Source organism: Eriocheir sinensis, chromosome 64, assembly GCF_024679095.1.
Source record: "Eriocheir sinensis breed Jianghai 21 chromosome 64, ASM2467909v1, whole genome shotgun sequence".
NCBI lineage: Eukaryota > Metazoa > Arthropoda > Malacostraca > Decapoda > Varunidae > Eriocheir > Eriocheir sinensis.
The window spans coordinates 9,508,152-9,520,730 of record NC_066572.1 but is presented as its reverse complement, the minus strand read 5'-3'; the positions used below and the strand labels follow the sequence as shown (position 1 = coordinate 9,520,730).

Below are 12,579 nucleotides of genomic sequence, written 5' to 3'. Positions count from 1 at the left end.
TGGTTTTGTCTCTATTTCATCTTCTGTGACTTATTTTCCTTCTGCTTCCACCCTTCTGGCAGCTTTCTCATCTGCAAACATGAGTAAAATTACTTTCTCTTCTGCTGGAATATGTAGGACTCCCGTTTGTTCAGGATATTGCTGCTGCTCATTCACAGATGCGTTGCACGGTTCTGCTCCAGTGATGTCATCTTCTTGCCTTAAACCGTTCGTGTCATTTTGTTTGTACACCTTTAAATTCACTATGTGGTACAAGTTTTTTAGCTCTTTATTTGATGCAACGTTTTTCAGTTTTGCGCGTCCTTTGCTTACAAGAGAAACAACTTCATACGGGCCTATGTATTTTGCTTCTAGTTTTCCTCCCATTCGGTGATTATTTTTGTTGTTTCTTAATAGTACTAATGAGCCCTCAACTATTTCATTGTATTTAGATGTATGTCTTGCATCATAGTTCTTCTTTTGTCTGTTTTGAGCTTTAGCAATATTCATAGTGATTTTTTCATCAGCTGCCTTTTTTTCTGGCAACACTCTCTCTGTTAGCTCTTTAAGCCTCTGCTGTCGTTACCCTAGTTCCTGCCGCCTCATATGACTCAGTATCTAGGTAGACTGGAAGCACGGGCTTTCTCCTAAACATTGCAGTGAAAGGAGTAACACCAGTGCTGGCGTGGACCGAAGTACGATATCCGAATAGGATTCTCTTTATGATTGATGATTGATTGATTGATAGTTTATTGTTGCAGGTAAACAACAAGGGAGAAGGGAGGAACATGCCATCCCAACCCCTAGGCAGGACAGAGTGTAATTATACAACTATTAATACATGTGTGGGTAGCACCATGAAATTAAAAAGATACAATGGTAGGAAGGAAAGCACAACAAGGGAGGGGGCAGTACCTCCCCCTGGACAATAAGACAATAAAATGTGGGGACGGAGAACATTGCCCAAGCACTAGATGGGAATGAATACAGAGATAGAGTAAATACTAGTCCTTAAAGTAAAATACTGCAGAGATCACAGCCTTGTATAGCACGGCAGTAGTTCAGGCTGCCACACACGGCATCACCACCTTGGTGCAAACTGAGGGTGTTCTTTGAGGATAGCAGGGAGGACATCATGGTTCAGGAGCCAACAAATTGTCTGGGGCAGGTCAAGGCAGTCCCGTGGCTTAAACTTAGCAATGAGAGGGCATTCCATGACATAGTGATGCAATGTGTGGCCCCTCGGCCTGGCACAGAGCGTGCAGCAGACACCAGGGGAGTTACTAACCTCCCAGTAGTACCTATAGCCTAGCCTAAGGCGCATTGCTACCACATCCTGAGGGGCACTGTGTCGCCCATAGGGGTAAACACAGCGCTGGGAGACACTAACATAGTGGAGGCTGCTGGCGCTGCCGTTGTCACAGCAGTGTCTGAGTTGGGTAGCAATGCTATCACGTGAATAATGCCCAAGTCTATTCTTAACATAGCTAAGCGTATAGTCAGTGCCAGGGCCCACTGTGTCATCCCGAAGGGCTCGTCGAGCAAAGCAGTCTGCCTTCTCATTGAGCTGGATGCCCACATGAGAGGGCACCCAGGTGAAGTGGACCGTGGCACCTGCGGCCTCAAGGGCACGGACGGCAGTCAGGCACTTAGCTACAAGATCACAGTCGGTAGCGGAGGAGGACACAAGTTCATGCAATGCAGCCTGGCTATCGACAAACAAGTAGACATTTTCGTGCAAAGCTGCTACAGTGTGGAGAGCCTCAAGGATGGCATACAGCTCAGCCCGGGTCGAGGACAGGTACCCCGGCAGCCGCCTGGTAACCTCAATGTCAGTGTACTGGGTGGGGGACGCGTAATCCCGGATAAACACGCCACAGCCCGACCTGCTGCCATCTACGCAGCCATCACAGTACACATGGACAGCCCGAACACGGGGGTACTTGGACAGTTTGACCATGAAGTGATCCTGGAGGACATGGGGAAGCCAATCACGTTTAGGGAAAGGTAGTTGTTCAACGTCTACACTGACACGATAGGGAGGCCAGGCAGGTTGGGCCGGGGAGTAAACTAGGCCTAAGCACGCTTCTAACACACCCGTCTCTGCTAACATGAGATAAATTTTCCTAAGGTAGGAGGTAACAGGAGCCCTGGAGTCACGGTGCAGAGTTACTAGTGTCTGGTGAAGGGGCACTGCACCAGCACGAAGCAGGCGGCTGACGGTGCGACAAGTAATTTCCCAGATTCTGTCCAAACACGAGGCAGATTCAGTTCTGCCCTCATGACCTCAAGTTTTGCAGTTCTGGGGCACCCCAGAATGAGGCGCATGGCCTCATTTTGAATAAGTTCCAAGGGGTGAAGTTGTGCCGCACTAAACTGTACCAAAACAGGGGCAGCATAATCAATGAGGGACCTGACGACAGAAAGGTAAAACATCCTGAGGACAGGGATGCCGACTCCAAGGCCCCTGTTAGCCAAAACCTTAAGAGGAGCTAACCTAGGAAGGCAGATGTTCTGAACATGAGTGACGCTCTGCACAGATTTCTGGAAGCTGACAGGGGCGCCTAAGTACTTGTATGTAGGAACTCTAGCTAAAGGAGTGCCATTAACGCTGGGCAGGTGAGAAACTCTCCTCCCACTGGCTTGAAATTTCGTCTTAGTTTCATTGATGACAAGGCCCATTGGTTCACACAGCGCTGACAGCTGCTCCAAAGCTAAACTGAGAAGAGCAGGACTGCTGCATTGCACAAGGATGTCATCTGCATAGATAATGACCTGAGTATTGCCCGGAAAGGGCCACCGAGCAATTTTGTCCATTAAAATGTTGAAAAGCATGGGGCTGAGGACACCCCCTTGCGGTGTGCCCAGCTCAAACACTTCCTCCGTGGAGGTAGCACCCTGGAAGACCACTTGCGCCCTCCTACCATACAAATAGTCCCTGATCCAGCTTAAGAGTCTTCCACGGACACCCTGCAGAGTGAGTTCCTCCATTATGACATCCTTGTTGGCCCTATCAAAGGCCCCTTTTAAGTCCACAAAAGCGCGACAATTCACGTCTGGATTACTAAGGCACTTAAGAAAACAGTCACTTGTGGAACGGCCCTTCATAAACCCATGTAAGTTTGGGGAGAGCCGGTCCCCCAGCTTATAGAGAAGTCTGTTCAAGATCACCCGCTCTAACAGTTTACGCACACAGCTCATCAGGGAGATAGGGCGAAAGGTGCCATCACCCTTGGGGATGGGAACGATCAATGCAGCTTTCCACGGAGGGGGGAGGCAACCTGCGGCAAACGACATGTTGAACAGGTCAAGCAGGGGGTTGTCACCTTGCACAACGAGTAAGGCATTAAGAATGTCGTAAGTCAACCCGTCGTGGCCCGGGGCTGTCGACTTGCCATGTTTGACGGCAAGAAGGAGTTCATCGTGGGTAATGGGGACACATGTGTCATCCAGAAGTGTGACGTGGTGCTGAACGAGCCCCATCCGCCGCTCCCTGTGGCGGGCAAGTTCGGCCTGGTGTTGTGCAGGGAGACCACCAAGGGAGGAGGCCCTCTGCCACTGGCGCATCAGGTCCTGGGCCCGGCCCGCAGGGTCAGGGTCACTCACCAGCCGTTTGGTCCTCCCTCTCACCCTGTTGACATGGTGCCAAACCTCCCGCAGGGAGCGGGTCTTGCGCACGCTGGCAAGGAAGGCGACCCAGTGTCGTGACCGGGCCTCTTGTCTGAGTTCAGTGAAGTGGCGCGCCACAGCGACCATGGCATCGCGGGCAGCCCGATCGGCGGGGTCCTGCTGCCAGCGCCGCTGGTACGAGGCAAGGGTCCGCTGACAGTTGGAGACAGCCGGGTCCGAGGCGTAGGTCTGCAGGCGGCGCTTGGCGGGCCTTGGAGGGGCCCTGCCAGCTGCAACAAAACTCTCGACGGTGTCCAGCAGGCCATGGTACAGCGAGGCGGCGTCGGCAAAGGATCCCTTCACAGTATGGTACCACGCCCCGACTTCGGCAACGAGGCGCGGCATCCGGGCAGCAGGGACAGCCAACCGCTTCCGGGACACAGCAGGGGCAGGCTGGATCGGGATGGTCGTCTCCAGGGCAAAGTGGTCACTCAGCAAACACCTGGAAATAAGGGTCTGGGCAGTAAAAGCTGGCATGTTAAAGAGAGTGACATAGTCTAACCTGCCCCCCTGAACATGTGTGGGCACATTATCCCCCGTGAGGACAGCCGTCTCGGAGGCATCAAGGAAGGCCTTCCAGCGGACACCATTGACATTATTGGTGCGGTGACTACCAAGATCTCGGTGGCGAGAGTTAAGATCCCCCACAAGAACAGTCGGCTCCTCATGAACATAATCAGGAAAGTTAGCAAGATTTAAAGCCCCCGCATGAACATACGTGTTAACAAAAAATAGGGTTTCACCCATATGGAGTAAAGAAACAGTGATATATTCAATGCCCTCATTAATACCCATGTCCTCAAAAACTATCGCCGTCCCCTGTCTGACATACGTAGCCATCCCCCGGGTACTGCCTGCTGTGCCATCTAAGACATATAAATCATACCCCCTCAGGTCCGACACCCGTGGCCCAACCTCCTGAAGAGCAACGATATCTGGCCTATGAGTGATGACATAGGAGTGAAGGTCAGTGAAGCGGGCATGTAGCCCGTTGACATTCCAAGTTAAGAGGCGGACACACTCACTGGTCAGGAGGGGGTGGTTGCCGGTCAAGGAGTGGGGTGATCCGATGATAGAGCTCAGCCACCTGCTGAGTCAGGGAAGCAAACTGCGCCAGCAGCACCTGGAGTGTGGCCTCCCACTGCAGTGGAGGATCAGCAGGTGAAGGTGAAGGACCCGTCTGGCCATGGCGAGGTTCGGCCGTTCCCTCGGCAGCTGCAGTCACCACAGCCGGTGGGGTTGCAGGGGTGTTCTGCATCTGGCCCGCAGGGGGAGCCACACTGTCCCCACTATCGGCGTCCATGGCCTCACCAGCAGACGGCAGGGCAGGGCACGGGGCCGGGGCTGAAGCTGGAGCAGGGGCCGGGATGGAGGAGAGCTCACGCACAGGCGGGGGCGTGGAGACTCGCTGCTCCAAGGCCGCCACCCTGGAGATCGTTGCAGCCAGCGTCTCCTGCAGCTGGGTGACTGCAGCGAGGATCTGATGGAGGACAGGGGTCGACCCATCGACAGCGGGGGAACTGGCAGCCGGCACAGGGGGGACGGTAGGCTGTGGCTGGGGTGCCGGAGCAGGAGCCTGGCGAGGCACAGGGGTGGCAGTGGGTGAGGCTGGGGCAGCAGGGGCGGACGAGCCCGGCAGGGGCGGAAACTCGGACGTTGTGGGAGCCCCCCGGGCCCAGGCCGAAGACTGAGGGAGAGGAGCAGGGCGGAACACAAGCCTAGGGCGGCCTTGCTGAGGGTGGTGGTCAGGCGCCGCGACCCGAGATGGTTTAGGCTTCATCGGGCAGGAGTGGTAGTGGGCGTTATGTTCACCACCACAGTTGCAGCACTTACGGGGGACGGGTGTGCCCGCCTGGATCTTCTGGAGGCACAGAGCTGATTTGTGCGTGCCCGCACAATACCGGCACCGAGGGGCCGATCTGCAGCGCCACTCCTGATGGCCCCACCGGCAACAGTGGCGACAGATGTCGGGCTCCGCCGTGTAGGGCTCCACAGCCTTACGACCCACCCCGGGGAGGTGCACCTCTGTCGGGACGTGGCCAACCACCGCTCCAAGAAGCTGCGGGCGAGGGGCCGTGCCCGCATACCTGCGCTTTAACCACAGAAAGTTGTCTGGGGTCTCAATAAGGTTGGCATTCATGTAGAGCGGCACATTGTGGATGATGACAGTGTGCTGCCGCTGCATTTTCGACCAAAACTACGTCGAGGAACCCCTCAGTGAGGAGCCGCTTGTAGAAGGCGACGTCGTCCCTGACCGTGAGATAAGGTCGGAGCCTACCCTCCTTGAAGAGCGGCTCCAACTCACCGTGCTGCTTCAGTAGAGATGCAAACCACGTGTATTGCTGGGCTGGTGTCAGCCCGGCCTCGGCGGGGAAGTCTAGGCGCGGGGCAGCAGAGGGCGCGGCTGGGTGCGTGTCCTCCAGGGGCACCTCACCGTCGACCAGGACAGTCTCAGAGCTACCAGACTGCACACCCTCCATGGGTGCGGTGGCAGCTTTAACAGGAGAGGCAGTGGGGGAGAAGACCACTTGCGAAAGAAGTACAAGGTAGGAAAAAGGAGACTGAAAGGCTGGTGGGATGAAGAAGTAGAAAAAGCAATAGGAGATAGAAAAAGAGAAAACAGAAGGCAAAGAAAGTTGCGGAAATTGACAGAGAAGGAAGGGGAGCAGCACAGACAGGAATGGGAGATGGCATATAGCAGTTATAGGAAGGTGCAGAAGGCGACACAGATCTTAATTAATAAGAAGATTGCTGATTGGGAGAGACTGCAGGCAGAGAAACTAAACAATCTACCCCGAGGAGAGATAGAAAAAGAAGGGTGGAAAAGACTGAAGAGGAACCTAGGAGGGAAAGAGGTAGATCAGAGGGTGATACTGAAAACAGAGGGCAGGGAGACTGGAACAGAGGAAGAAATAAGGTCAGTAATAGAAAAGTACTGGAGTAAGGTAATCAAGATAGATACAGGGGATAGAGGAATAGAGAACATGGTGATCTACAGTGACAGAAAGGAAATGGAGGAGGTGGGAATAGAAATAGGGGAGGTAGAGCGAGCACTGAAAATGTTGAAGAATGGGTAGGCGGCAGGAACAGATGACATTATCGGAGAATTCCTTAAGTATGGAGGAGATGCAGTCAAGAAGGTTATTTTTAATATCTGCAAGGAGGTTCTGGAGGAAGGGGAGGTACCACAGGACTGGAAAAAGAGCAGGGTAACTCTGATACATAAAGGAGGAGGAAAGGATAAAGCAGAGATAGGAAATTATAGGCCAATAGCTATCATGAACACCATGGCAAAGAGGTTTGGAATAGTAATAAACGAAAAGCTTAAGAACTGGATAGAGACGCAAAAGGTGCTTGGAGAGGAACAGAGTGGATTTAGGAAAGGCAGAGGAGGGCTGGAAAATATATTTACCTTAAAAGAGATTATTGAAAGGAACAAGTTGAAGAAGAAGGAGTTATACCTAGTATTCATAGATCTTGAAAAGGCGTACGACGCAGTGAACAGAGAAAAGCTCATTAGACTGCTAGGACATGTAGGTGTAGATGACAAGATAGTAAATATAATACAGAGCCTATATGAGGGAAATGAAGTGCAGTTCACGTTAGGAGACGCCACTACTGGGTGGTTAGAAAATAATGTAGGAGCCAGACAAGGCTGTGTGATGTCCCCGACGCTTTTCAACATGTACCTCGAGGAGCTGATAGTGAGAATCAGGAAAGCCGGGAAAGGAGTAGAGATAGGAGGAGAGAAGTTAGGGTGCCTGGCTTACGCTGATGATGTAGTGTTGATGGCGGAGAGGAAAGAGGAGATGGAGGAGATCCTGCACATAGCTCAGGCATATGGGAGGGAGTGGGACCTGAAATTTAGTGAAAGAAAATGTAAGGTTATGGAGTTTGGTAGTGGAGGCAGTAACCAATGGGTACTAGGAAACAACGTGCTGGAGGTAGTCGATAAATATATGTACTTAGGAATGGAGGTTAGCAAGGAAGGCATAGGAGGGGAGAAACAGAGGAAAGTGAATGAAGGGAAGGCAAGGAGGATGTCAGGGATGATAATAAATGGAGGCAATAGAGTAGTAAACAAATATGATGTAGGGCGAAGTCTGTGGAAAGGAGTAGGTGTACCATATTGCCTCTATGGATCAGAGATAACACACTACAGAGAAGGGGACATCGCACAGCTAGAAAAGGTTCAGAACACAGTAGGCCGGTGGTGATTAGGAGCCCCTAGGAGCACAGCGGTAGAGGCCGTCAGAGGAGATATGGGATGGAGTACGTTCAAGGAAAGAATTGTAAAGGGCAAGTTAGGCTTCCTTAAGAAAATTGAAAAGAGTAGTGAGGAGAGATGGGCAAAGAAATTACTGCAAGAAAGTGGAAACAAGTCCACCTGGGGGAAAGAGTTAGAGAGGTGGAAAAGGAGAGAACACCTGAGGGAAGAGTGGAATGAAATGGAGATCAGGGATGTGAAGAAGGCAGTAGAAAGGAACGGACAAGTTAGATGGCAAGAAGGAATGAGTGGCAAGTCGACGCTAAGATGGTACAGTAGGAAATATAAACCAGAGGGAGTACACTGGCATGTAGGAGACTGGGAGAGCAAGCTATTATTTAAGCAAGAACAGGAACCCTGGAGGTAAACGGCAGGAACAGGGACGGGGGAAACCAGGACTGTAGCTGTAGGACGGGGCAGATGGAAACAGTAGAACACCTAATAGTGGAATGCAGCAACTATGAGAGGCAGAGAGGGGAGTTGGTGGCAGGAGTAGTGATGGTAATAGGCGGAGAGGAGTGGGCTAGGAGACTAGAGGAGGAAAACGGGGCGATCTGCACGGTGTTGGGGCTGTATGGAGACAAAAAGGAAACGGAAAGAAGAATGGTAAAGTTGGCAAAAGTGTTCCTCGCGCAGTGCTGGGAAAAAAGGGCACAAATGTCTGAATAAGTGAATATAAGTGGCTTTATTTCAGGTTAGAAAATTACTTAAGGAGGGGGAAACAAACTGGAGGAAGTGGGCGAGTGGAGAACTCTAAGAATGATAAGAGAAGTGGTAGAAATGCTAAAAGAGAAAGTTATAAACAAGCCATTGATCATCGGCCTGACAAAGAGGTGGGGAAAGGAGAGAACAAGATACGAAGAACAGAGACAGTGGATAAACAAGAAACTGATAGAGAAACAAGAGGACTGGAGCTGTGATGGCCTACAACTGTGGGAGGAATGCCTTGGGGAGAAGTGTGGGGAAGGGACGGCATTCACCTCTCCTACCTGGGAAAAAGGTGGATGGGGTGGAACATTGTGGAATGGGCCCAGCAGAGGGAAGGAATAAGAGGAAGAGTGAGATAGGAGAAGGCGCAGAAAGGACAGATGCTATTGGCCTTCATTAATACAAGGGGTTGGAACGAAGGAAAATGGAGAACTGTATTGAAGGAAGGAGAGGAGTATGATGTCGTTGGAGTAGGAGAGACAGGTTGGCACAATAGCATCAAATGGGAAGAAGGAGGATGGACATGCATAGGAAAAGGAAGGAAGGTTGGAGAAAAGAAAGGTGGTGGCGTGGGAGTAATAATGAAGGAGAAAGAAGGCAGGAGTATGTCAGAAGTGCAGTAATGCAAAGAAATGGAAAACAGGCTGACCCATGGAAAAGGAGATATTATCACGGTAAAAATCAAGGATGTGAAAGAAGTGTGGTGGATCACAGTGGTGTATATGGGAGTGGAGGGACCAGAAAACTATGAAGAAAACAAGAAACTATTTGATCTAATGACAGAAATCGGCATGGAAATAGGCAAGGAGAAGTGGGTGATTATGGGAGATCTGAACGGACACATTGGGCTCAAATTCAGGGACGTGCACAGGTAGGTTGCCCAGGTTGTCTGAGCAACTGCCGTTTTGCCCTTCTCGGCTGATGTTGCCCTTCTGAAAAATAGTGTTACGAATGTGTGTATTTTTTCCTAATATTATTTCCTCCAGGAACGTTATTATAGTCCCCGTTTTCTATTTTTACCCTCCCTCCCCTAGTGCTGTTGCAAAAGTAACCAATGATATTTCCGCTTCCAACAAAACATTATTACACTGAAATTACCTATTTAAATATAAGTATTCATCAATCTAAAATTATTTTAACTATTTTCTCACATTTGAAAACTTATAATATTAGCTATCTAGCTAGTTAATTCATTCCCGCCAAAACGTACTTGAAGCGTCCCTCGCGGCGTCACAGTCACTTCCCCCGCGACCGTCGCGACGCCTTCACACACGTCCTCTCGCAGGTAAAACTCCCCCATATTCACCGTATTTTGTATAGTTAATAACCTTCGATAACATGTGCTGCTATAACAACTAGTGAGTTAAGGATCCCTAGAAGGCTGTGATAACTATGAATCCCATATTATACAGTTGACCGGGTGAAGTGAGGCATGTTGGGTATGATAGGCTGGACTGCTTGCATCACCCGCAGCCCAACACCCACCCTTCATACCGACTCACGATTTGCTTTTTTGTTCTTTGCTGTGCTGTGGGTTCTACAAAACGCTTTCGAACTCCACAGTGTTGTGAAAAAAAAATTGTTTGCAGAAGTGGTAGTTTTATATGCAATTGATTGTGTAGAGTGCATTTATAGTGATGAATAATAAATATAAAAAAAACAGCTTTCCCCACCCTATTCAAGCTGACCAAAATCTATGCCACTCTGCCAGTCTCCACAGCAACAGTGGAAAGGTCCTTCTCGAAGCTTAAGCTAGTTAAAACCAGGCTCAGAAATCAGTGTGGTCAAGAGCGGCTGTCTGACCTCCTCCTCCTGGCCATAGAGAAGGACATAGAAATAAACAAACACGAGGTCCTGAAGATTTTTGTTGACATGACTCCCAATAGACGCCTCCTCTTTTGAACGTTTGCACTGTCAGCATATCCCTTATGTAAATATGTATATGGAAGTAAGCAAGTTTATTTTTTTCAATTTACCTAGAAATAGTGAGCTCAAGTGCTGAATTTTTGTTTTTGCTTATTTGTAATATTCTAATAAAGACAGTGTGCATAAAGTGCAAAGCCTGTTAGGGTGTTTTGTTGTTGTTGTTGTTGCAGTTTGTGTGTGTGTGTGGGGGGGGTTGCCCTTTTTTCAGGTTTGAGCAACTGCCCTCTAAAATTCCTGTGCACGTCCCTGGGCTCAATAATGAGAGGACTAACATAAATGGGATGACGATCCTGGATTTTGCAGAAAATAGAAAATTAAGAATTAAAAACTGGGAACTGGAAAACACTATTACATGGAGAGACAGAGGTGCAGAGTCAGCCATAGATTACATTTTAGTGAATGAAGAAGTGATGAAAAAGAAGTGCTTGATCTGGAAAAATGAAGAAATTGACATCTCAGACCATGTGCTGATAGGGGTAACCTGTGGTGAAGGGAAGAAAGAAAGGGGAGAAAAAAAGACCCGATGGAGAGAAAAGTGGAATTTATCAGAAGCTGACTGGGAGACATATAGCAGGAGACTGGATGAACAAATGCAGGGATGCAGAGAGAAAGGGGAGGCAACAATAACCCAGTGGGAACAAAGAATAAAAAGAACAATACTAAAAGAAGCAGAGAAAAATGTTGGAAACAAAAGATTCAAAGAAGGGAAGACAAGGCTAAAAGGATGGTGGGACAAAGAGGTGGAAGTAGCATGGAGCACCAGGAAAAAAGAGAACAGGAAGCAGAGAGACCTGAGCAAAATGATGACGAAGCAAGGGGAACAGTACAGACAAAAATGGCAAGAGGCATGGGACACCTATAAGAAGGAGAAAAAGAAAACACAGATACTGATGAGTAAGAAGATAGCAGTATGGGAGGAGGAGCAGGCTCAGAAACTAAACGAGATGCCTCCAAGAGAAAGAGGGATGGAAAAGACTGCGGAGGAACCTGAGAGGTAGAGAAACGAACCAGGAAGTGAAGCTGAGGATAGAGGGAAAAGAAACCAGCAATGATGAAGAGATAAGAACGGCAATAGAGGGATACTGGAGGGGCATAGTGCAGACCAACACTGAGGAAGACCAAACGGGAGATCCAACAATATACAGTGACAAAAAAGAAATGGGAGGTGTTACAGTTGAACTAAAGGATGTGGAAAAAGCACTAAAAGGTATAAAGAATGGAAAAGCAGGCGGAGCGGATGGAGTGCTCGGTGAATTTATAAAATATGGAGTAGAAAGACTCAAACATATCCTGCATGAAATGTTCCAAATAATACTGGAGGAGGGTGAGATCCCACAAGACTGGAAAAGAAGCAGAGTAACACTGATTCACAAAGGAGGAAATAGAAAATTATAGGCCCATTTCAGTCATGAACATCATGGCAAAGATATTTGGAAAAATCTTGAATGAAAAACTGAAAATGTGGGCAGAGGAATCCAAGGCGTGGGGAGAAGAACAGAGTGGATTCAGAGAAGGAAGAGGAGGGCTGGAAAATGTGTTGGTTCTTAAAGAAATAATAAACAGAAATAAGAAGCAAGGAAAAGAGCTGTACCTGATATTTATAGATATTGAAAAGGCATATGACACAGTGGACAGAAGCAAGCTAATGAAATTGTTAAAGCACATTGGAATAGATAGCAAAGTGGCAGAGGTGATAAAGGAGATGTACAATGAAAATATGCTAAAATTCACTTTGGGAGACACCACCACGGACTGGATGGAGAACAATGTCGGAGTGAGACAGGGATGTGTGATGTCACCAACATTGTTTAACTTTTATGTAGAAGAACTCCTGGTGAAAATAAGAAAATCAGAAAAAGGAGTAGGAGTAGGAGACAGAAAACTTGGGTGCTTAGCTTACGCAGATGACATTGTACTCATGGCAGAAAACAAGGCAGATATGGAGGAGCTACTGAGGATTACCAACGAGTATGGGAGGGAGTGGAAGATGAAATTCAGTGCCAGGAAATGTAAGGCCATAGAATTTAACA

General features: G+C 49.0%; 1 protein-coding gene across 1 annotated transcript; it reads right to left on the bottom strand.

Moving 5' to 3' along the window:
• Positions 1–2,151: 2,151 nt before the first annotated feature.
• Positions 2,152–6,128, bottom strand: LOC126987454 (uncharacterized). The gene is made up of 3 exons (XM_050844420.1): positions 5,904–6,128; positions 4,674–5,827; positions 2,152–4,090 (listed from the first exon to the last, which is right to left on the bottom strand). The coding sequence occupies exons 1-3, from the start codon at positions 6,126–6,128 to the stop codon at positions 2,152–2,154; spliced, it is 3,318 nt and encodes a 1,105-aa protein (XP_050700377.1).
• Between the last annotated feature and the right edge of the window lie 6,451 nt (positions 6,129–12,579).